This window comes from Zalophus californianus, chromosome 2 (genome assembly GCF_009762305.2).
Source record: "Zalophus californianus isolate mZalCal1 chromosome 2, mZalCal1.pri.v2, whole genome shotgun sequence".
Taxonomy (NCBI): Eukaryota; Metazoa; Chordata; class Mammalia; order Carnivora; family Otariidae; genus Zalophus; species Zalophus californianus.
The window spans coordinates 97,962,867-97,988,973 of record NC_045596.1 but is presented as its reverse complement, the minus strand read 5'-3'; the positions used below and the strand labels follow the sequence as shown (position 1 = coordinate 97,988,973).

Sequence of the window (26,107 nt, the reverse complement as noted above, 5' to 3'; positions counted from 1 at the left end):
TCATTGTATCCCAGAGTCTTTCACATAATAGTCATCCAAGAGAACTTTGTTGAATTAGAGTAAAACAAGAATGGATTTGTTCTTCTCTCACTCAAAAAAATAAAATCTTAAGGGGGTACCTGGGTGGCTTAGTCTGTTGAGTGTCTGTCTTCAGCTCAGGTTATGATCTTGGGGTCCTGGGATTGAGCACCACATCAGGCTCTGTGCTCAGCGGGGAGTCTGCTTCTCCCTCTCTCTCTGCCCCTCCCCCCACTTGTGCACTCTCTTTCTCTCTCCCAAATATATACAATCTTAAAAAAAAAAAGAATGGATTGGTTCTTAAATTTCTATAGAATATCACCTGGGGATGTCTAGAAATAACTGGAAGAGACTTGTAGTCAGGGACAATTGAAATTCTCCAATGATTCAGAATCCAACTGGTAACATTTGGGCAGGTGAATCCTAGGGAATATTCGGATTATACTTAGTAGTTCAAGTATGTTTAAAACGACTTTAGATTGAAATAACATTTCCATGGGAGAATAGTGAATTGCAAACAATGCAGGTAAATTTCAAAATCAAAACAACCATCATTCAGGTGTTACTAATATGGAACAAACAGAAGTTACCTTTTGTTTGTTTTTGTTTTTTAAATCAGTTTCCTCTCTACAAACATGCTTTTATGATTTAATGAGCCATTTTGCTGATACCCGTTTTATTTGTAACAGTTTTTTAAGGTATAATTTACTTATAACACTCATACAATTAAGTGATTTGTAGTAAGTTTATATAGTTGTATAAGTATCACCATGATCCAGTATTAGAACATTTCCATAATCCCCCAAAATTCCTTAGAGCCCACTGGAAGCAATCCCTGCTGTTACGTCCAGGCCCAGGCTAGCACTGATCTACTTTCAGTCTCTAATTTGTCTTTTCTGGAAATTTCCCCCATTTTTTTTTTTTTTTTTGCTGGGGTGGATATGCCAAATTTTGTTAATCCATTTACCAGGTGATGGATATTTGGGTTAGTTCCAGTTTTTGGCATTCATTTGTTCATTCATTTATAAAAGTTTTTTTTGTCTTTCGAACACATTGATTTCCTCACTTCATAAGAGCATTCTAAAAGTAGTATCACTAGCATACAATCACAATGTTAGAGAACACTGAATAAGCATGAGCCTTAAAAAAACATCACAGGGTAGACAGTGGGATGATAAACTGTTAATTTAAACTTATGAAGTGAGTCCAACAAAGTAGGAATCACATGTGGTTCCCACCATGGAGTTATCAGTTTCTGGCTATTATTAATAATGCTTCTGTGAACAAGTATTTGTTGGATGTAGGTTTTCATTTCTGTTGGGAGTGGAATTATTTGTAAGGTTCTGTTTAATTTTTAAGAGACTGCAAAATTGCTTTTCCAAAGTGGCCATATATTATACATTATCATCAGCAATATATGAGGGTTCCAGTTTCTCCACATTTTTGCTAACATTTGGTATTGTCTTTTGGATTACAGCCATTCTAGTGGTATTTCAGTGTGACTTTAATTTGCATATCACTATGATTGCACATTTATGATGCAAAGTGATTGTGTGTCTGAAGATGGATTCTTTTTATAAGAAAGCCTGAGACAACTTACAAAGTTCATTTTAAAGTTTCAGTCTTTTAAAGAAAGTGCTTCCTATTGGTGTACTATTCATTAGTCATAATTTACAATATTGTTTTTTTCTCTGGTTCTAACATCTTGTGCCAACTTAAAGAGCTGAATAGATTGGCTGCACAGTCCAGTGGACTAATTGAGTTTTAGTCCTGAGTCCTCAATTTATTTGCTGAGTGACTTTTGGCTTAGCTTTTCTGTATCGGTTTTTGTTTTTGTTTTTTTTTTAGCTGAAAAATGGAGCTAATAGTACCTATCACATACAGTGTTGGTATTAAGCAATATACGTAAACATATAAATGTAGAATATATATATTTATATTGATTTTCAAATGTTATAACCACTTTTAAAAACAAATGAATCATAAGAAATTGGAGCAGACTGTCTTTTTCACAACTTACCATTGCTAGGTGCTTCTTTCATGGGTCGTCCAGGGAACCAACAGATTTTAGCTACTATGGCTACTTTTTTTTTGCTACTGACAAAGATTTTAATGTGGCACATTTTTACTCAAACTCATCTACAATGGGATGGGAAAGACTTCCTTGGCAATATAAATTTGGTTGCTAGGGGAAGGGGGATGAGACACAATTGAAGACCTTCTTGAATTCTGAAGCAGCTTTGATTCTTTATGACTTACTAAGCCCCACCCACAGAACAAAACAAAACAAACCCACAATCTTTATTCAGCCCCTGGCCTTCAAATTCTTGTTGTCCATTTATTGAAATTTTCATAGTAAATTCATATTAAAAATTCATATAACTCAATCCAGTTTCATCTGTGTTAACAAAGAGGTTAACTGACTGAGAAGTAAAGATGTCAAGTTCAGGTATTTAACCAGTATTTCTACATATGAAACCTCTTGTCGTGGTCATTGATGGCTACGTGTAATTGTGAGTGCATATATTCATGGAAAAATAAAAAGTTTATATTTTTCATAAATTAGTTTATATAAATTAGCACAATTCCATGCTAAACATGATTTTTACTGCTTTCTCTGAAATGATCAGTCAGCCTAAACACTATGTAACATGTAACATGAAAGCTAAAATAGTGCGAGTATATCAATCCTATTTACAATTTAGGCATGAAGGTTATATTGAACAAGAATTGTAAAATACTAATTTCCTTAATTGCATGAGAAGTTCCCATTTATATTGTTTAAAACTTATACTGCTTAATCACATCATTCTGACCAAGAAAATCAGATTTTTTTTTACATACTAAATGTCATTTAAAATTCATGATGACAGTACTAAGTCATTTTTGAGACATCATAGACTATCCAAGGACTGCATGAAATTTGGAAGTCTTGAATACTTTCTTTAGCAGTTGTGGAAAGGAATAAATAATACTCTAACAATGGAAACTTACTCCCATTTTTCTTGAAAACAGTTTTGAAATTGAAACTGTTTTTATATTTCAGATAATCAGTTTATAGAGTGCTTAAATTGGAGTAGTTTTTCATGCCAAAACTGTATAGTAAAATCTTTGTGTAGACCTAATTTCATTCATTTATTCTTCTCTGTGCAAAAAACCTGGCTTTATGTGGTTAGTTGAGAATTCATATCTGTTTTCAGTTCAGTACATTCTTAGAGGATTTTAATTATTTCTTTTTAAGTACCAAAGAGATAGTCTTCACTATCACTAGCAGAAAAAATATGAAGCAATAAATGACATTCCTGAGAACATACATTCTGTTTGACTCCTGCTCATCCTCAACATGTCCAGAGCACCACAGAAAAAATTTATCAGTACAGTTACTTTAACAAGAGTAACTAAATTATCAGGGCAGGGTTCGGAACTGCAAAGGGCTTGGTGAAGGAGGAGGTACCCCAATTCAGACCTAAGGCAATGACCTGAAATTCCAAATATTCTACAACAGCTCCACTGCTGATGTGTGTAAGGCCAACTGATGACTGACAAGAAAATCTAAAAAGAAACTGAATGGCTGTACATTATTTCTATCAGCAGGGTGAGAGCTTGGGCAGCCCTGCAGGGCGAGAAGCTATGGTTTCAGAGACTACACATATCTTATCTTGCTGCTTCACCCACTGAGCCCCATACCAGGTTAGAGAATCATATAACAGGCAGTTTTAGCCAGATACATCCCAGGTGCAAAGTGATCCACAGTTCTTTGTATATAGAATGTTCTTTGATATCACTTCTCTTAAGTTTACACTCCCTTTTCTCGACTGTGGAGGTGAATAAAAAGCTTGCTGCTGAGCTGGATGCAAAGGGGACAAATAACACAGCATGCAGGTCAAGGACGATTCCATAAAAAAGGAGATTATGTCTTTATAGAATACTTCACTTCTTTTTTCTAAAATACAATGCTTTGCTATATGCTCTATAAAAAAGACCCAAAGATAAACCAACTTGAAATAGAAAACTGTTTAGAAAATAAAAGCTTTCTTTTCTAAGAGATGCTTTAAAAAGATATGAAGTAGAAAGTGGACTTGAATTTCTAACTGCAAACTAAAATCACTCAGGTTTCTTTAAAGTCAAGCTGAAAGTTAAATACCTGAGGCGAGTAGAGTCTGTATTAGTACTTGAACTAAACTCTACAAAGCTCTAATAGTACTCGTAGTGTAAAAACACAGAGGTCAGAAGGCTACTAGTAACAACAAAGTAAATGGCTCTTGGGAAGGATGCTCAAAAGCCAAGTTCCTTTGTCCTCCATACCAAAATGTCTTTCTTACATATATCTCTACATATGATTTGTTCAAGACATAAGTAGTCTTTGATGTTTTTCTGCCAATTTTTGTCATAAGGGATGCTGAAAGGTAAAGGAATCCTGCCTCTGACAACTTGTAACTTGCTATAAGATAAAGCGTACAGTAAAAAAAGAAAATCACTTGATCTATAGAAGTGAGTTTTATAATGAGAAATACAATGGAAGAATTCCATAACACCCCCTTTCAGTTTCTTTAAGGCTCAGCCTATGACCCTAAAATTAAAAAAGACAGTGTTATAGTGGGGGTCAGGTCCATGGCCCATCCAATTTAGTATCTTCCAGTTGCTCTAGGCATGGGAAATAGGAATAAACACAACCTCAGAAATTTGATTGCCAACCATAATAGCGGACAAAGTAAGATGGAGGTCTTATTTAAAATGCTAAATGGAGTCCAAAGTCAGGATTAAGGTAAGGTAAGAGAGGTACGTGGGGTGCAGAATTTCAGGAGGCACTCTCTCTTGGGCATTTGCATGGACCTGACAGCGAGTGCCTCCTTAAATCCTAACGCTTCTCTTGCCTTATCCTCGCCCTGGCCCAGATGGAGTCAGTTACCTAAGCAAATCAGAAAAAAAGTAGCAAAAGGAAACCAAACCAGAGCTGTGATTGCTTTGGCCACCTGAAGAGGAGGTGACAGGGTCAGATAACACAGTGAGTAAAAACGCAGAAGCAAAAAATGGAAGTATGTGTAAGAGCACATCTGTCTCTGCCAATTCAGTCACCTATTGGGTGATTTCTTGCTGCATGACATTGTTTTTGCAAATTGCACAAAAGATGGAGGAGAGAGTTCATAAACCATCTAGTTGGTCACCTCTTTATGCTTCCACCGGGTTCCTCCTATTGTCTGTTAAACAGGCTCAGCACTTACCGACCTAAGTAGCCTCTTATGTGGTTAATTGCTGGTTTTAAGATTTACAATTATTTTGCTTCTCTACTTTCCTTCTAGGGGAAAATATTTCATAGTTAGAAATCAACAGAGGATTTAGGACATTTATTTGCCACACTGTTGAAAGTTTGTTTCCAAGTAGTTAATGTCAAGCTAATCAGAAAATAATCAGTATGTAAGGAACAGCTAACATAACAGCTGTATCTCCAAACTACAATTTTTTAAAAACCAATTCTCTCCTGAAACTTCAATAAGTTAATTAGAATATAAACTTACGTTAAAGCTTCAGAGTAATTATAATGAGGAGAGACTCCTAGAAATTTCTGTACTTCATCCATCACTGTAGCAGGATCCATCCTTAGCTGTTGCCCATCAATAATTAGCAACTAAATTGCCAAAGGGGGAAAAAAAAGACAATGCGCATTGAAAAAAGATGTGTAACTGTATAATAAAAAATTCCTGCATTCTTGAATTTATTCAATGAGAGACATTCTACTGAGGGGATTTGCACACATTGTTGTTAGACTTAACCAGGCCCTTCTAATTAATGGCCTGGAATAAGAAATAAATCACACTAAATCACACACTAATGCACTCATGTTTTTATAATCTGAGAAGTCCCAAAAATATTATGAAAACAAGAAAGCCATTTGAGGGAACCAAAAGAGCTTAAGAAACGTGGCTACAAAATCACAAATGGAAACCAAGCAAACAAGGATTCCATCATTCAAGCTGGGAAGGAGCACTGTAGAAAAGAAGAAAAGTTGGAATAACACCAGGTGTAATGAGGCAGAGGACATGTCATTCTCCATGAGTCCATTCAAAGGAGTAGCACTGTAAAGTTTTAAGAAATAGTTAGATAATCCATTTGGAGAAAAAGGCAAGACTCCTAGAGGACCTGAATGTGGACAGAAGTTCCTCAACTGACGAAGGGGAAGAATTTGCTTGTTACTCTAGGGAAAGAGGCAGGTGGCCAGAAAGAAAATGCCAGAACACCATGATGGAGGACCACAAAGTGACCACAATCTGTTCTTCCTTTTTGCTCATCCCTCTTCTCCAATATTTCTGTTTAGTCTAGATTGGCATTGTTCACTAAAATGTTTTGTGACTATTGGCATGTTCTAAGTTGTGGTGTCTAACAGGTAGCTATTGAGCATTTAAGATGTGACCTGTGTGATTGGGAAACTGACTTTTTAATTTCATTTAATTTTAATACAAATTTAAATAGCCAGATGTGGCAGCAGCTATCACATTGGACAGCGAATCTAGACACACAGGCATGCACCATGTCTGTGTGACTGGACTGCTTTATGCAATCCAAGATAGGAGCTGAGTTTGTAATCTAGGTTGGTGCCTGGCAAAAGAGAGAAGCAAGGAAGGCAAGAAAAACATAGGACTCATGAAAAATTCAGCAAGGTGGTTCAAAGTGAAATAATGACACTTAATTAAGCAAAACAATATTTTTCAGGGATATGAAGCTTTTGAAGCTCTTTACAATCAGGATGGGCATGCACTAGAAAATACAGCAGGGAGAATATTCTGAAATACTTTTAGAAAGAAAATTAAGCAGTTTGTCTACCTCTGCCTAACTAGTATTCTTTGCCACAGTCTTATTTACAACTACAGAGTAAAAGCTAGTAATGTTTTAATGAATAAAAATTTCCTCTATCCTAGAGGCAAAGTCATCAACTTAATGAGATTGTAACATGATGTAAATTCTTATTGCTCAATACCTGAAAAGGAGGGAAATAAACAAGCCATCTCTCGATGTGGCTGGCATACCACCCTGGGACCAAACATCTCTTCTGCAAGGCTCTAAGCTCGGAGGGTGCACGGGGCCCAGCTGAGATCACTTCGTAGAAGCTAAACTTCAGAGCTGCGGGGTCTTCATGTGATCGCTGATGCTATGATGAAAAGGTGGATAATTAAACTAACTTGAACCATAGGCATGAATAATTAATTAAAAACCAATCTCTGTGACAAGTCTTGAAGCTAAAGGAAGGAGCGAGTCACTGCTGGAGAGTTATTTGTTTTGCAACTAATAAAGGATGAAAATGTTTGCTTGGAGCATCAGGATTTAAAGCTATGACACTGATGAAGGTATCTTTTTTGAGAACTTACTTTGGAGAGGCTGAATTCTTATTGATAGGCCTCCTTAACCAACTTTACTGAGTTTTTTTTTCTTAGTGTATGTATTTATTCTGAAAGTAAACTTTTTGAAAGTTGCATTAATGCCCCCTTTGCAGTCCATAAGCAAAACATTTGTTATGTCCATTGAATATCCGTAATACACAAGCACTCTGCTAGTTCTGCTATATAGTTTTGCTCCATCTATTAATGCAGTTTTAGATTAGAAAAGCCCTACTGGCTATTTTAAATGGAGAAACTACTGAAAACTCTGACATGTACATTATCTGAAATCCACAGCTTTTATCACATACCACCTAGCATCTAAAAGCCAAGATTATTTTACCTAATGGTAACCTTCCTTTGTGATTAGTCAGAATCATTTATTGTACAGAAATGCAGAAAGCAGCAATCCAAATAGGAAAGTGTTTCATAATGGCTCAGGCTGAGGCCCATGGCTTTGAGAAAATCACCTTTTCCCTAAATTGACCAATAAATATTCAGGCTTAGTGGTAGGTTTGTGGATGTTTACCACATCTAGTTGAATAGCAAATTTGCTGCAATTGAGATTCAAATTACTATACTACAACCAGTACTAGACTTTGTTAAAGCCTGCATTTTGCCACCATAGAGTGATTTATTTGTAATATTTAGGACATTTTGTTAGATTACAGCCTTGAAATCTCCCTTTATGGTAAATTCTCAATTTTTCAGGGGCTAAGCGGTTGCCAAGTTCCAATTTTCTTTTCTCTTTGAGTCAATTAAGGCTTATTTCTCTTTTCTCTAGACACCTGGTGGAAAAGGTAAAAGACATAAAATCTAATCAGTCAATTTGCAATTTGTTGTAGACTATGATTTAATAGATGGCTGTAGGAGTTTGGCATCAATGCCTAGTGTGGAGTTGTGGATTTCAGCTTTCCAGGATGTCTCACTTCCTATTATGCAGATTATTGTCAACATGCCTATCTAAGATCCCATCTGCTTTATCATGACCTTTTCCTACTCTGTCCCAGGCACAAAACCTTTCCTGACAATTTGTTCTTCCTTTTTGAATCTGGAAAAACTACTTTTGTTAAATAACAAAAGGACCCAGTGCTGAGAAACTTTATTTTCTAATATCCTAGATTGTCATGAATTATCTTTTTGAAATCCTATCAGTGGGAATGGAACACACTACACTTGTCTGGAAGATCAGAGCTATGTGCATTCACTTTAATACAGAGAAACAGGCTTATTTCCAACCCAGGTGCAGAGATTCAGATAAGGAGTTTTTGGTTTTGTTGTTTTGTTTTTGGTTATTACCTTTGTCATTATGTGGTATCCTTCTTTATCTCTGGTTACAGTCTTTGTTTTAAAGTTTATTTTGTCTGATATAAGAAGCATTGCTACCCCAGCTTTCTTTTTGCATGTTAAATGCATTTCCATCCCTTCACTTTCAATCTGTATATGTCTTTAAGTCTGAAGTGAGTCTCTTGCAGGCAGCATATAGATAGATCCATTCAGTCACCGATGTCTTTTGATTGGAGCATTTAGTGCATTTACATTTAAAGTAATTATTGATAGGTGTGTACTTATTGCCATTTTGTTACTTGTTTTGAGATTGTTTTTGTAGTTCTTCTCTGTTCCTTTCTTCTCTTGCTGTCTTCCTTTGTGGTTTGATGGCTTTCTTTCTTGTTATGCTTGGATTCCTTTCTCTTTATTTTTTTTGCATATCTGTTATAGGTTTTTGATTTGTGGTTACCATTAGGCTCATATATAACATCTTATGCATATAGCAGTCTATATTAGGTTGATGGTTGCTTAAGTTTGAGCCCATTTTAAAAACGCTAAATTTTTATTCCCCCCATCATGTTTTATGTATATGATACCACACTCATCATCCTTTTATTTTGTGAATCCCTTGACTGATTTTTGTAGGTATAATTGACTTTACTGCTTTTGTGCTTTAACCTCTATATTCGTTTTATAAGTGATTAACCTACTATCTTAATTGTATGTTTGCATTTACCTGTGAAATTTTTTTCCTTTCATAATTTTCTTACTTTTGATTATGGCCTTTTCTTTCCACCCAAAGAATTCCCTTTAATGTTTTTTGGAAGGCTGATTTAATGGTGATGAACTCCTTTAACTTCTATTTGGGAAACTATCTCTCCTATTCTGAATGATAAACTTGCTGGGCAGATTATTCTTGGTTGTAGGTTTTTTCCTTTCAGTACTTTGAATGTATCATGCAACTCCCTTCTGGCCTACAAGGTTTCTGCTGAAAAATCAGCTGATAGATTTATGGTGTTTTCCTTGTATGTAACTGTTTTCTTTCCTCTTGCTGCTTCAAAAATTCTCCCTCTATCACTACTTTTTGTCATTTTAACTATTATGTGTCTTGGTGTAGACCTCTTTTTAGATGTTATCCTAGCCTAATAACAGGTAAGGGGTTTTTGAATACAGCATTTCACATTTATCTCAACTTTATAGTTTCCAAGGAAAAAGGACCCTTAGTCTATTTTTCAGTCTATTTTTTCAAAATACAGATGTGTAGAAGCACAGATATACATACAAATACATGCTATTTTGTTATATTTTCATTTCATTAATAAATTTTATGAAATTAATGCAAAATTAATAAAAACTTTTTTAAAGATTTTTTTTTATTTATTGAGAGAGAGAGAATGGTAGAGAGAGAGCATGAGAGGGAAGAAGGTCAGAGGGAGAAGCAGACTCCCTGCTGAGCAGGGAGCTCGATGCAGGACTTGATCCCGGGACTCCAGGACCATGACCTGAGCCGAAGGCAGTCGCTTAACCAACTGAGCCACCCAGGCACCCCATAAAATTAATAAAAACTTAAGGAGAAAGTTAGTTTCTCCAGAAACAAAGAAAGCTCTATCCACTTTTATGCAGATATAAAACTAGCAAATCTCTTTTATGGAGACCTGAGTTGATTGCTATTGCCACAAACCATCCTCCTTTCTTCATACTCCCCTTCTTACCTGTTAGATTCTGTCTGTAGTATTCTTACCTGATACCAGGAATATGCTCGATCTGAAGGGTCAATGAGGATGGTGATGATCTTGGCTTTGGGGACCAGAGAAGCTGCTCTTTTAGGAGCTTCCTCTGAGTGGAAGTAATTGGCACTCTTTTCAAACAGAAAGTCAGTGGTGACATTAGATGGGACTGGGAAGAAATCCATATACCTAGAAAAGGAATATTTCTCAAAATAAGACTGGTTTATACTCAACTCTGGTGACTATAGATGTTAAAGGTGTCCCACAAATTCATTTGTTTTCTAAACAAAGGCCTTTTTCTATAAGGCATATGTTCCTTATAGTTAGCAAGGGAAAAGTATACAGGACTCTACTAATGTAATTTGAGAATGCTTCTCTAAATACATTTTCTTTTTGTTTTGCTTTTTCTTTTCTTTTTGTTTTGCTTACTATCAGGAGATAGCAAAAATGTAGACATAGAATGATTGAATTGGAACAATAATCAACCTAACTAACTATATAAAATGCATCTAAATGCAGAAATATTTTACAGAGAAAAATGTGAGTGCTCAAACAGAAGGAAAATTTGATTAAAACAGATGATATGTTCAGTTCAAAGATACTTAAAAAGGACTTAGACAATTTTTTTTTTTTACTTTATCACAAGTGAAATAATTTCCTTTCCACTAATGTGTTGTGCTGTGGTTGCATTCAACTATAAAATGTTAAAGGACAGGACACATCTGGTGTAAACATCACCTATTTGCTTAATTTTTTTCCGTTTAGATCCACTATATTCTTTAGAATATTTATAAAAGTTTAAAAAGTAAGTACATATTTCCAAATGTAAAATCCTATCAAATTTCCCAATATCCTTAAGCGGGCTGAGAATGTAAATCACTAGCAGAGTGAACACAGGAATACCTGAAGCCTTAAGCAGAGAAGTGTAGGACATAATAGATTTTGTATAATGTCCCATCTGTACAAAAGCTGTCAAATATAAACTAATTTAGCATGTGATAATATATATTTCTGAGGCCTTAAGGACAAACTTTTAAAGGAAAAAGAGCCTTTTTGGAGAGCACATGCAAATTTAACTTCTAGGGTTTCTTACATTTGATCATAATGGCTTCTTCATCTTCCACTCCCACCCTCTTCAATTTATAAGTCACCAAAACTTTGGGCTACCAAAACATGGTAGTTCAATAATTATTGAACAAGAGAGCCATTAACATTTATGTGATGACTTCTTGATGCCTTATGTTGTTTTCTTTTAGTCATCTCACATGATCAAGCTTCTGGTAGGATTCCAGTTGTTAACATATTGCAAAGTTTGGCTGGCACAACAAAGTAATGTCTTGAAACTCAGGACGGTAAAGAAATCCTTTTATGTTTTCTGGAAATTGCCTTGGTAATATGTCATTCTGGCATCCTTTTAGGGGGAAACAGATATATAAAAATTTCTGGGAAGTTTGATCTGCTATCTGTTCTTGTATATAATCTATTTGCACAAAGTGCCAAATTTTAAGATATTTCTTAATTTAGATGCTCACCTTGTGTTCCAGGGATGCTAAGGTTATCCCAAGTGTCTAGTGGTATCTTATTTGCTCTAAGCTTGTCTGAGCCATGCTTATTCTGAGAAAGGCTCTGAAAGCCACAAAAGAAGGGCAGAAAGTACTAAATTCTGATAGCTTTTAGTTTCTAAAAATAGTCCTACTTTTCCAGCAGTCCTCTTTATACCTGCAACAGTTTAGGCCTTAAAAATTTCCTCATGCAGTTTTGGATCTTGGACCTATAATGTGTTGATTTTGCCTGGCCCCAGAGGCTCATGGAAAAAGCAGGGTCCAATTCTTGTCCAAGTATTACATTCCTCTCCACTTTTAAGGCAGTTTTTCATCACTCCCTTTAGTCCTGATGTTAATGTAGATTTATTCTACCATATACAGGCATATATATTTGGGTCACTGGTCAAATAGCAGCTGAAGTAGTTGATGCTTTCTTGATTCTCACAGTTGTTATTTAACATGACACAATTAATCAATATCAAGTCCTGTACTGAAGAATTGGCAGTGAAGGATATTACAATTAGAATATATGTAAATCCTAGTAGCTGCTCAAATTATACTCAACACATTTCTTTCCTTTTGGGCCACACACAAGCAACTCTCGAGGGGGTTGATACTTATAAAATTGAGATCATGCAATCCGACAAAAGAAGTTAATATATAACAACTTTTTATGCTAAAATACATGCAAAATGTTTATGTTCATGCTCTAGAATTATTATAATTCCACTTTTATATCACTGTCTGCTTAGAATTTCTACCTTAACAGCAAGACTTATATATATTTTATTATTAATATGTTCATGTGCAATATCTATTCCTACTATATTACTGTATTTTGTGTATACTTGACATTTTAACTTTTAATTTAACTATTTTCCTTAGATGGTTGATATAGTTCCAATTTCAATTCAAAGACCAAAAATTAAATTTTGTATATTGTTGATAGCTTTATTATAGTTTTCATTACTTATAAAATATATACACATTTCTAGTTCTATTTATTTACCTTTTGTGCCAAAGCAAAATAGAAAATTATGTACGTGGACTGTAGCATCACTGTAATGCAAAGTACACAAGAAGAGAAAGTATTTTCTTAAGAGTGGGGAGGAATGAAATTCCTGGGTGTTAATGGTATTTCTCTGACTTTATATCTGTAATTACCATCAAAGATAATTAATGCAAATTGAAAGTACATATGGGCCTCTTGAGGTGACAAGTCCCTTAAACTGAGAAAAGTTTCTTATGAATAATTTCTGTGCTTCTTCATTTTATTCAATCCATTTCCAAGGCACACAGTGGCTACAAACTTATATGTTTATAAATATTAGCACTAATTTTATACTGTGCACAGTACATATACTTTTAGATTTATACTAATAACCCATCTTACCAATCAATCCCCCTGTGGTAGTTATTTCTATTAAAGAACTGTACCTCCTCAAAGGTTTTTGGGCTGGGGGAGTTACTAAAGATGGAAGGATGCATAACCAGGAACAAATACAAAGCAGTGGTTCCTGAAAAGACAATAGAGGTTTAGAAATTAAAGAAATGAAAACAGTTTCCTACTATTAGCATTTCAAAGTCATTAATAAACTAAGTATTGTAATGATCCAAACAGATACCTATTAGTACTCCTTGAATTAAACTGAAGAATCACCAGCATTTTAAAAGAAGCAAATTCTAAAAAACTGGAGATAAGTATAATGTGACAAGAAGAGGCCCGCTAGGGGGACTGTTTGACCGCATCTCTATCACTGATTTGGTTTGTGACTTTGGCTTTTAGCTCCTCTTTGTCTTGGCTTTATCAGTAGAAAATCACCTGCCTTGCTTATTTTATAAGCTTTCTCTGAGTATGACATGTCATATTGTGCCTGAAGGTATTTTGATATTAATAAAGCATTATATAAAGGAAAGATATCATTGTTTCATATAAGATATTACATCACCAAAACCAATACTTGGATTCTCCTCTAATTTGAGACAGAGTTTAAACTTTCAACAAGTTTTTTTAAATTTGAATGTACTTCTAAAAAAGTGATGTCAGAAATCATTTTTTTTTTAAATGGTGTCCTTTCTCAGTGACATAATTTATAAAATCTGCAGTTTTGGATAGAGAATGGCATATCACAGGTGCCCATATAGATTTGTGACTATTGGGAATCAAGGGTGTGATGTCCTTTTCAAAATGAGCAGTGTTATAAACTGTAAAATTAGTATGTTAGAGCCTAAATTATGGGCTAAAGGGTATAGCTTAGATTGCACAAGAAAAAGAAAGGCCATTTGAGTTCAGTTTGCCTAAAATTTAATCAGGTGCATGTAACTGTAACTATGTTTATAAAATCATAATATTTCTGGTCCATGTCTTCAGTATTCCTAAGATTCTAGTTTCTACTTCTCTGCTCTAATGCAATTTACATTATTATACAATCTGATGGAGAGGGACCTGTTAATTATATTCCAGGTCAATAGCTAGCAATGGTCTTCAGACACAGCCTTATAATATTTTTCTCAGTTGGAGAAATCACTGTTCTAATTTTGCTTAGTAATTATGTCATGTTGCCGTCCATTTTAAATTTTGAAAATTCTTATCTCTCTGACAAGCTTTATTTAATGTTGTATTTAAATCTAACATAGCAACCCAACAGAAAAGTTGTTAAAATAACTCTTTCAATAGCAAAATTGTCTAAAACAATGAATTGAAAGAGGCCTTGTTCCTAGATTACTATCTTTGCCAAACAATGAACATTTTATCTGTATACATGGGTAACTAGAGGGAATGAAACATAGTAATTTATGTTATACAAAATAAAAATGTTCTTCACAAGCTTGACCTAAAACAGTGGTTCTCACACTTTAGCATGCCTTAGATTAAACTGGAAGGCTTGTTAAACGAAGAACTGAGCCCTATCCCAGACTTTCTGATTCAGTAAACTTTGAGAATCATGACTTAAAAGAAATGTGGAACAAAATCTAAGACTTATTGGAGGAAAAATGTTCCATACTTGAAATCCAGAGTAGAATAAAGGTTTCTTGAGCATGGTCTTTAGAGTCAGGTAAATTCTAGGATCAGGATTTTATTTCTAACACCGATTGTGTGAATGTGAACAAAAATATCTAACCTGAGGCTTAGTTTTCTTATTTGTGTAGTGGGGGGAAAAATACTTAGCTATCAGGTTTTCAGGAGGGTCAAGTAAGATAACTTATATGAAATACTTAAGTAACTTCATATCTCAATATTAGTAAGGTATTTACTTAATTTTTATATTTATTTATTTACTTGAGAGAGAGAGAGTGCATGTGGTGCACTACTAGAAGAGAAGAGAAGAAACTACTAGAAGTAGTTTCTCAAATCTACTAACATTTCCAAAAGGGAGAGGGAAAGAGAGAATCTTAAGCCTAGCCCTGAGCCCGACACGGGGCTCTACCTCACAGCCCTGCGATCATGACTGAGCCAAAATCATGAGTCAGACACTTAATGGATTGAGCCACCCAGGCGCCCCAAGTATTTTTTAAAATAACAACTTTTATGAGATAAAATTCAGTAATGTGTTAAAAACATTGAAAAGAATAAACTCTTTGTGAGGATAGGAAGTATGACCATTATAATGTGAAAAAAAAAAACAGATTAATTCCTTTCTTAGATCAACTGGAAACATTCTTTTCTGAGTTTTATTTTTAAGAATTGTATTAAATCATGTTGTTTGCTTTTAATAGCATGACCAGCATCAATAAGACAAACTGAAAAAGTAGATATCTAATTGTTTACATAGTCAGTAAAAGGCATAATATAATTTTATCAGTGGTCAAAAAATTGTTAGTTTGTGGTTTCTGAATTCTGTCTTTACCTTGTTCTTGGGTCTGAATAAACTGTCCTGTGTGTGTGTGTGTGTGTTTTAGAATGTGTATAATGTGTGTATGTGTATAAAACAACCATCTAATCATAGACACACCCATTCAAATAACCATCCATAAAGCTTGTTTTATTTTTTGTCAGTTTCAACACTAAAAATATTTGAATATGCAGAAGACTATACATCTATGCAAAACTATTCAGAAAAATGCCTTTGATAAAAACTAAAGTTAAAATGAAGCTTTTTAATTTTTATGAAACTGATCAGAAGATGTTTCTCCATTTAAAAAATCAATTTCATAAAATATTGCTATACATAGTAACATGGATGAATCTCAAAAGCATTATCTTAAGTGAAAGAAGTCAAACACAAAAGATTGCACATTTTATGCTTCCATTTATAAGACAGTCTAAAAAAAGCAAAACTACAGTAGTGGACAGTAGTTTCCTGTGACTGAGGATTGGGAGGGGCATTGGCTGCAAAGGGATGTGGATGGAGAAACTTTTTAGGGAGACAGAAATGTTTTTTTTGTTTGTTTTTGAGACAGAAGTGTCAATGTTGTGGTTATACAACTATGCACAATTGTCAAAATTGATCAAAATTTGTGCTAAAATTGGCAAATTTTATTGCATGTAAATTACACCACTACAAAACAGGAAAAAATTTAGTTTCTATAAAAAGGAGATAAAAAATTTTTCTTCCAAAGGTAAATGTCATATACAATTGTAATGAAACATTTGGAAACCCAGCCGAGTTTAAGATGGCAAGTAATGGTTCTGCCATCTAACCCTGATTTTAAAAATGTCTGCACATCTAGCAGGAAACAAGAGGATGCACTTCCTGCAGGGCTTTCTGAAGTGAATTTGATATGCCAAGCTTCAGAGAGATGTGATCAGTAATGACGGTGGGAGTTCCTGAAGAGACTTCAGTTTCAATGTTTTTCTAGTTGTCTCTTGACTTTAAATAGATACAGACAAATGAAATAAATAAGGATGAGAAAAGGTTTTACCATATTTGTTATTGTTTTCAAATTGATATTGGCAAATGGGACCAAGAGAAAATGAATAGGCTAAACTCTCTGTGTACATTGCATAAAATCTTCCCCAGTTATTTTTGGACAAATGAGGAGAAGGAAGGTATTCCCCTCAGAAAGGCATATTGCTGAAATTGCTGTTTTCTGTGAAGCCAGAATCCAAGAGCCCCAAATAATTTATCGTGCAGGATACAGCATGTATGTCTGGCATTTTAAAGTTTCCACTGGGCTTCATTTTAATACCAATTCTTAAAGAAACAAGAAGTTTATGGGGAAAAAATTGCATGCCAATTTAAGAAGAGGTGCAAGATTTCTCCTGGGTGTGAATAAATACCTTTATTAGCACAAAGTTTTGTTTATGTCTGGAATTCTGCTTGTCAAACATCCTTTCGATTTTTAGAAAATAGTCATCTCTGCAAAAAATAGTTTAGAAATAAACTATATCAGGAAGATGGCAGGAAGAGTTTGTTTTTCTGGAGGGGATTGATTATAAAGAGTTATAGATACTTATATGTGTCTATCTTGACTTTTGATGAAATCCTGTCAGTCACTTTCTCAAGATGTGATTCGTTTTGATTTTAGAAATGTTAACAACAACACCTTTCAATTCAGGTCTTTGGAAAAAAATTAGCATTTGCTACCAGATTGGCTGTTAGATATTCAAACCATATGACACTTATTTTCATCTTTTTCACTTAAAAAATTCCTTGACAAGCATTTAAGTACATTATCAAGCTAAACAGATTATATCAGAGAACAAAATGTGTTATTTATTCATCAGTATTTATAGGAATTTTGAAAACTCATTGTGACTAGAACTTACTATCTAGTCATCGGGAGTTTTACACTGTTTGGTTAATCATAACAAAAAGCTCTCACCAGTTTTCTGGGGTCCTATTACCAAGAATTTTGGTAAGCGATCACAGGTTTTTTCTTTCGACCAAATGTCTCTGTGGCGTTTGTCATCACAAGGATTCTAAATGGGAGAAGAATATAGAGATGTGTTTTTTGTGAGTGTCCATTGTGTGCTAGAGTTTTTCAACTTTTTAAAAAAGATTTATTTATTTATGTTAGAGAGAGGGAAAGAGAGAGTGGATGGGGGAGGGGCAGAGGGAGAAGGAGAGAGAGAGTTTCAAGCAGACTCTCTGCTGAGTGCGGAGCCCAACCTGGGACTTGATCTCATGACCCTGAGATCATGACCTGAGCCGCAATCAAGAGTCAGATGCTCAACCGACTGAACTACCCAGGCACCCTGAGTTTTTCAACTTCTGTCCTTGAAAAGACATTCCAGGAAAAAAAAGCCATGTGGCTTCCTTTAAACGAAGGCCTTGAAGTGGCATCAGTGAAGCTTTTAAGTAATTCCTTTCCATCCTGAAGTTGAGTGTCTGCTGAGGGGTTGGGGGAGAGGAGGCATTTCCACTATGGCTAACAGCCTCACAGCACTGAGGATTTAATATTTTTTTCTGCTTTTGGCAGTTCTATTTCTTAATTGTGTGTGCGTATGTTTGAAAACAGTGAGCTGCAAAATAGTGCTGGGCAGAGGCTGTGTTTCTTGCGAACGTAAAAGAAGGTACACTCACCATTCAATAAGTAACTGAAATATAAGGTGTAAGATTTTTATTCTCAATAACTTTGAGCTATTTTGCTGCGCTTCAAAGAGGTACACATCTGGCCATAATAATACTATTTAAAGAGATAGCAGATCCCTTCAGTAGCCTTCAGAGGTCGGTAAATGTATATGTAAAACTATAACTTTACAGATTATGATGCTAAAAAGCACTAAATTTCAGCAAAAGAGTAAAATGAAGGTGAATTACTACCTTAGGGATCTTCTTTTTATGTATAGTACATGAACTAAAACCACTATGCAAGATGGATCTAGAATATCCTTAATTTCAACTGCGAAGTGCACATTATGTAAAGAATTGAAGTACCCTTTAATACTATTTCAGATATAGCAATCAGGACAGTACTCTATTTCTATTCAATTAATGCTATAGGTGTGTGTGGTTAAATAAACTATTTACAGTAAGCAACAGATTAGTTAAAACTAAAGTGAGGATGTTCTTTTTGGTTGTTGTTCTGGAAAAAAGTTTTCAAACCTGTCACCTGAAATAATAATGACTTCAGTTTAAAAAATACGGTGTTGAGGCACCTAGGTAGCTCAGTCGGTTAACCACCTGCCTTCAGCTCAGGTCATGATCTCAGTGTCCTGGGAGGGAGTCCCATGTCGGGTTCCCTGCTCAGTGGGAGTCTGCTTCTCCCTCTCTCTCTGCCCCTCCCCTCACTCATGCTCTCTCTCTCTCTGTCAAATAAATAAAAACTTAAAAAAAATAAAAAAATAAGGTGTTAAATCAGCAGGAAAATTGCATGTCTTTCAGTGGCTTACATTTGGTGATATTTTGTAGTGGTTAAGAAAAAAAGTAATATGTAGTGATAATTCTACAAGCACCTTTTTCACATTCTAAAATGTGTAGTTATGTCTCTTCTTGAAGTTATCTGTTTGTGGTCAGGTGGTAATTAGCTTACATTCAAAGCCGAATGAGTTGTATATAGTTCAGAGCTTACTGCGACTTCAGTCTGTGAAATTTACTCAGTTCCACTTCTGATGATTGTTATTATTGTACCATCAGCTCTGTTAGTAACTCTCTAGTAGCTCAGTAACTCTCATTTAGAATAGTGATTAAGAGCACAGCCTCTGGAGCCAGAAGGCCTGGAACTTGCCTAGCACACAACCTGTTTACCACTCTTCTACTCTTTTTAGTTGACTGCAATCTGTGAATTGATCCCTCACTCCTGACTGAAAACATTATATCCATTGAACCCCTCGTTGAGCTTTCAGAATTTCATAATTCCTAATGGGCATAGGAACAGAGAATTTAGTTTACTATGATGCAATAATATAAGACTGAAGTTTGGGGCAGCTGGGTGGCTCAGTCTTGTTAAGCATCTGCCTTCGGCTCAGGTCATGGTCCCAGGGTCCTGGGATCGAGCCCCGCATCGGGCTCCCTGCTCCGCGGGAAGCCTGCTTCTCCCTCTCCCACTCCCCCTGCTTGTGTTCCTGCTCTCGCTATGTGTCTCTCTTTCAAATAAAGAAATAAAATCTTAAAAAAAATAAAAACTCCAATTCAGGAAATAGTTTCTCAAATCTACTAACATTTCCAAAATGTATAATTTTTTCCCTCCAAATGCCTTCACTTTTCAGATTTGGATTATCTCATAGAACTTCAAGATATGTTTATGGGATTAATTAGTTATAGCAATTATTGAAGCAATATTACCTGCCATAGAGGGTCTTTTTGATCAGGAAAGAGCTCAAAATACTTGTGAGCCAGCTGTGCTGGAGGCAGAGTCTGAAGTCGCAAGTTGGTCCAGCTCTGCACGAAGTTGGCCAGATTAACAAATGTATATAGTCCCAGGCGGTCATTCCCATAGTTGGACAAATGCGTCATGAAAATGCTGATCTGAAAAAGGCAAATGGACTTCAGTGTAAACACAAGTTATTTTAACCCTAGGGGGCAGTGCAATCATAGCAATGCTAGTTTTTCTTCAGTAGTCTTTGCCCAGGGTTTCAGTTCATGCCATGTTTCTGAATTGTGGACACATCCCAAATACTCTGATTATATTAATGCATATTAGAGGATCTGTTATTAATAAGACTTGGTGAACACTTTTTTTCTGATATTTTAATATATTTCATAACAAAAAAAACCCCACAAGTCCAACTGCTATATATCCATGTTGGTGCAATTAGTTTGATGCTGAATAAGATCCTAGATGCTCACACATAATGGCTTCATGACATCAGTGACCTGTTCATAATTTGTGGCAGCAGAATCTCAGGAGATTGGAATTTTATAATTTCAATCTACTTAATTTGGCTTATAATATAATATTTCAAGTTAAAGAATATAAATGATTAGTGTATCACCATTATCAGCATGAACTGAATATCCTCTGATTTGTATTTATTAGAGGCCGTTTGTACCATCAGCTCTGTTAGTAACTCTCTAGTAGCTCAGTAACTCTCATTTAGAATAGTGATTAAGAACACAGCCTCTGGAGCCAGATGGCCTGGAACTTGCCTAGCACACAAACTGTTGACCATTCTTTTACTCTTTTTGGTCGACTGCAATCTGTGAATTGGGACTAAATTTTTGCTAAAATAGGTATTAACTATTTTCCATCAATAACACTCTCAAACCCATTTCCATAGTCATTGGGTCTATTATTTCTAATATCAGATACCTCCTTTAAGACAAATTTTCAGTGTTTAGCTAGATAAAATCAACTCTTCCTATGAAAGCAACTGACCTAGATTGAATTCATGCATTGAAAACAAAATCACAGCATTTTCTCCATAATAAAGTAAATTTAAATTCTGCAGGTTTGATTAAATTGGTCTGGAATGTAGAATGGGCTTTTTAGAAGCTATTGCTTCAAGTGAATGCAAATAGTTTTTGTTGGTGAAGTGTTGACAAATGGAAATAATTCTGCATGAGATTTTCAATGGCAAAGAAACCACTGTCACATTTATGCTGCTATAAAAAAGATCATAAAAATAATTCATGTGATAATAGTACTTTCCTAAAATATATAATGTCGTGTGAATGAATAGTAATAATAGTTATTATAATCATCATCATAATGAATATAATAGGTTCATTCATTAGAGACTGAAAGAAATATTCAAGGAAATTTATTGAGGTAAAGTAGCAGAGAAGAGAGAATGGTTATATTAAGATTTGATACAATGAATCAGAAAAAAATCTAATTACAACTATGAATAAGAAGAAACAGTGATATCTTTTATTCTATAGAATAAGTCCTGTTGGCTTTTATATGAAAAGCTTCAACTGTGATCAAGAATATTTAATTGTATTTCTATTCACTCTGCCTGAACATATATTAAATCCTAGAACTTTCACAAAAAAAATACTTTGAGGGTGACTTTAAACAGCTACCAGCAGACTGATGCAGTCATGGAATTGATAAACAAGACTTGTACCATATTGGGTATTTCTGAAAAATGAGACTTCTAAAATTTAACCTCTGGTTATTTTTGTAGTAGCTTCGATTCTATGACTTTTGTTTCCCTTTCTTTTCTCCTCCAAAATTTATCAAAAAATCACCTATTGAGAGACTCAAGACAATCATGTTACATTTGAAAGTTCTTTTCTAATGTCTGTTAGAGGCAGTCTTTCATCATTTGTTTTATATGCCACATTTTTCAGTGCAACTCAACAACAACAGCAAAATACTTCAAGTTGCTTATTACATGAAAATATTTTAATACAATGTAACATATATGTTAATCCACTTAGGCACTAGTTTATATTTCTTGCTTTATTTGTGAAAGATTTATTAATACCTCTATGTGTCTGTATTTCACTTGAATAGCATCTGCATTGGGCATAAAATGGGAAATGTGGAGATACTGTGTGACTTTGTGATACTAATACATTTGAACTCCCTTTGAGTTTACTTTTCAACCCAGAAAACATTTTACTCTGTGACATTTAAAGCAGAGTGTCACTGTTTTACCCGTATGAGTATAGAAAGTAAAAAAATGCTACTCTGTCTGCTAAAGACAGAGGCAATCCAGAATGAGTTGTGAGCTAGTTAATGACATTGCTTTTGCTGAAAGTTAACCTGATCGGCAAGAATTAAGGTAATACTTAGAAGGTGTTGAATTTAATCCTGTAAGATAAAAGCTACTTAGCCACCAGCCATGGAACCTTCCCCAGGTTTTCAACTCTTTTTTTGTATATCTACTTAAACATAATTCAAAGTGCACCATAAACAAAAGGACTGCTTCAAAGTGATGGCTTTGTAGTGTGTGTTACCTCAAGACATTTTCAGACTCTGGACTCAAGCCTGAGATTTGTTTTGTTTTTCTAAGAAATTCAAAGCCATGAAGGGGATATAATTGTTCAGGACATAAAATAATTTCTTTTTAAATTTGTGTGTGTGTGTGTGTGTGTGTGTGTGTGTGTGTATCACAATATTCTCTCTACACAATGAATATTCTATATCTCTAGCTGAACATGTAAACTCTCCAAGTTTTATTAATTTTTAGTTAGGAAGGTATGCACAACAAACAACCGGACTAGTGAGAACAGACATATAATGACAAAGTTTTGGTAAAATAATTAGTTTGCTTTTCAGACAGTATTTCTTTCTTACTCCTGTTATGACCTATGACAACTGTAATGTCACTTTATTTCTTGGCAACAGTTTCTGCCTGAATAGAAAGAAACAAGGAAGCTTGAAAGAGTTACCAGTTCAAGGAAAATAGATACTAGTCTTTCCCTAGAGAGGATGCCTTTATAATTTTAAGAGTGCTTCAGAACTAAGGATTTGTTTGTTTGTTTGCCTTTTTAAAAAGGATAAATGTGTCAAAATAAATTATCTTTATCATACATGTAGAATCTAATAAGAAAGAAAATGTCAAAGAAGTTACAATTGCATTTCTACAAGTTTTTGCTACATGCATACTCTAAGTAATTAGTTGTTACCAAAAGGACTAATTAGCTGCTTAAAACTCAAATCATTGGAAACTCTGCCAAAGATATAAATTTTATCTAACGGTTGAAAACAATTCTTTCTAGCCTAATAGATACAGACATGTATAGCAACATACTCACTATGATTATTTTTCTGTAAAAAGTAAAAGCTAAATGCCAAATATCATATACACTGGTATTTACGGGAGAGGAAACAGATTATCATTTGTAAAAGTGTGGCTAAGAGAAAGATGTGGGCACTCACTTTATCTCACTTTCTAGCCTCAACCATGTGAATCTAGTAAGTTCCAGGTATTGGAGATGCATGAATCGCTACCAACAAGAATAAGGAACAAAATATGGGTCCTGGTGCAAAAGCAGTTGACAGTGCAGTAATCTGTTTCTTTTGAGGTCAAGGGGAGGGGAGAGTAAATAGGGGTGTAAAAAAGTGTGTTACTTCTACTAATTATTTTAAACTATGCCATTTATGACCAAATCCACAAACATTTTTTTTAGCCTGCTGCCAGATGCTCTGCCTGGTTCTGGGTACGAAAATATAAATATATGATGCTCATTCTTGTAAGTATTTTTTGTGGAAAAATGCAGAATTCAAAAGGCACATAAGAATTTACAGTGAAAAATGTCAGCCTCCCACTCCTGTCCTTCAGCCAAGCAGTTTTGTTTGGGTATCCTTCCAGGTGAGCAAATATTCAAAAGCCTGAACATATATAACAGATCCCCTAGGAAGTTTATAAGAGTTCAGATCACCAGACCTTACACTCAGTGATTCTGATTTGCTAGGTCTGGAAGGTGCCCTGGTACCTGCATTTTAGAAAATCATTCCAGGTGTCTTGATGCAGGTACCACTGAAATACAGTTTGAGGAAAACTGGCCAGAACCATTGTTCATTCTCATAGAAAAGATTCCATTTGCCAAAAGCCATTGGCTTTTCTGTAGTGGTCCTTTTGAATACATTTTAAAAACAAACATGTCCTGTTAAGTCCGTAAGTGTATTTTGATGTCCTAGACTTAGAGCTATCCCTAGCTCAAACAACTTGGTAAGTGCCCTTGGCCATGCCTTTTGAGGGCTTCTGTACTGCTGACATACGTGTGTAGATGCACAGAAAATTGCTAAAAAAGAAAGAGCTCTGGTCCATATAGACATGTGCAATTGGTTCCTAATTCCCCTTCAATCCTGTTTATTATTATTATTATTATTATTACTATTATTATTATTATTACTATTATTTTTTAACCAAAGCAAAATTCTTCTCCATTTCCACATGTACCTCTCAGATGCATATTACCTTATAACTTCTCCATTTAAAAGACTGCCTTGCCTACTCATTTTTACTTTATTTCATGGCATTTAAAAATATGTGGCAGAGGACAAGCATACTGTAATTCTTTGGGGGAAAATAAGGAAAACAGTTTATTTTTATGGGGTAGTGATCAAACTTTGGAAATCTCATTTTTATTATCACGAAAAATATATGAGTCCCACCACTGTCAAGATTGTACTCCATTACATAAGCACATCTCCTTCTGGAAAATAGGTAAAAAAAAATCTTGATTAAAAGGCTATTCTAATGATGCTCTGGGCCTGAGCCTCCTATTCTGTAATTTCCCAGTTTGAACCCACAAATAGTTCCTCATTGCCTTCTGAATTAAATAAAATTCAGGATGTCATCCTTAGTGACGACATGGTCCTAGGTGACCTTTTTAATCTTCCCTTGCATCCTCTTTTTGTTCCTCATGCACCAGTCTTCTTACTCCTCCCGGGTCTCCCTGGTCTTGCTGACCTCCACAGGCACTTTCTTCTCTCTGTACTCTTCTCCCTAATTCAATTCTCTATATCCAGCCTGTTATAACTATCTCTTCAGATCTCTCCAAGCAAATTCAATCTTTTAACAATATGAGCTCCAGGGGCGCCTGGGTGGCTCAGTCGTTAAGCATCTGCCTTCAGCTTAGGTCATGATCCCAGGGTCCTGGGATCGAGCCTCACATCGGGCTCCCTGCTCCGTGGGAAGCCTGCTTCTCCCTCTCCCACTCCCCCTGCTTGTGTTCCCTCTCTCGTGCTGTCTCTGTCAAATAAATAAATAAAATCTTTAAAAAACAAAAAACAAAAAACAATGTGAGCTCTAGAGCACTACTGTTAGGTCTTTCCAACATTTTCTTACTCTGGTTTGTATTATGCTTTAAAAAAAATTATTGTTTTATTTGTATCTAGATTGTTAACTTCCTTGGGGCTGCCACAGCACCTTTTCAACATTATTCTCTGCACTGCTTGTGATATATAGTATGTGCCTTGAGTTGGCACCAATCATCTCATTTGGAAAGTGGGGAAAATCTAGGGTTAGTTATTTTTTCAGTGCCATTCATTCTGATAATTCCTTAGCACCATTCAAATTGTGGGCCTCCACAATGATTGATTCTCATCTCTTCTAAATTTATCCGCATTTGCCTGTATTCTTCTCCCCGAACTCTGCCCAACCTTCACTTACTCTACCACCCTCTTGCTTCTGTTTCCTGTGAAACTTCCTTTGTAAATAAACTATATCTTTTAGGCCTTCGACTGTGGCCTGCATGGGTGGTTAAGACAAACCACAGAGACTCTTAATGCTAGGAAACAAACTGAGCGTTGCTGGAGGGGAGGTGGGTGGGGGATAGGGTAACTGGGTGACAGGCATTAAGGAGGGCACTTGAAGGAATGAACACTGGGTGTTGTATGTAAGTGATGAATCACTAAATTCTTCCTCTGAAACTAATAATACACTATATGTTAA

The 26,107-nt window shown here is 35.2% G+C and overlaps 1 protein-coding gene across 2 annotated transcripts in view; it reads right to left on the bottom strand.

Moving 5' to 3' along the window:
- The window catches only part of NDST3 (N-deacetylase and N-sulfotransferase 3), a 177,576-nt gene that overhangs the window by 11,046 nt on the left and 140,423 nt on the right, over positions 1 to 26,107 (bottom strand). For both annotated transcript variants that reach the window (XM_027597405.1, XM_027597406.1), the window contains exons 7-12: positions 20,097 to 20,279; positions 17,695 to 17,791; positions 13,322 to 13,445; positions 10,399 to 10,573; positions 6,992 to 7,162; positions 5,535 to 5,644 (exon numbers count right to left, since the gene is read on the bottom strand). In XM_027597405.1, coding sequence (XP_027453206.1) covers positions 5,535 to 5,644; positions 6,992 to 7,162; positions 10,399 to 10,573; positions 13,322 to 13,445; positions 17,695 to 17,791; positions 20,097 to 20,279 — 860 coding nt within the window. The remainder of the gene's footprint in view (positions 1 to 5,534; positions 5,645 to 6,991; positions 7,163 to 10,398; positions 10,574 to 13,321; positions 13,446 to 17,694; positions 17,792 to 20,096; positions 20,280 to 26,107) is intronic.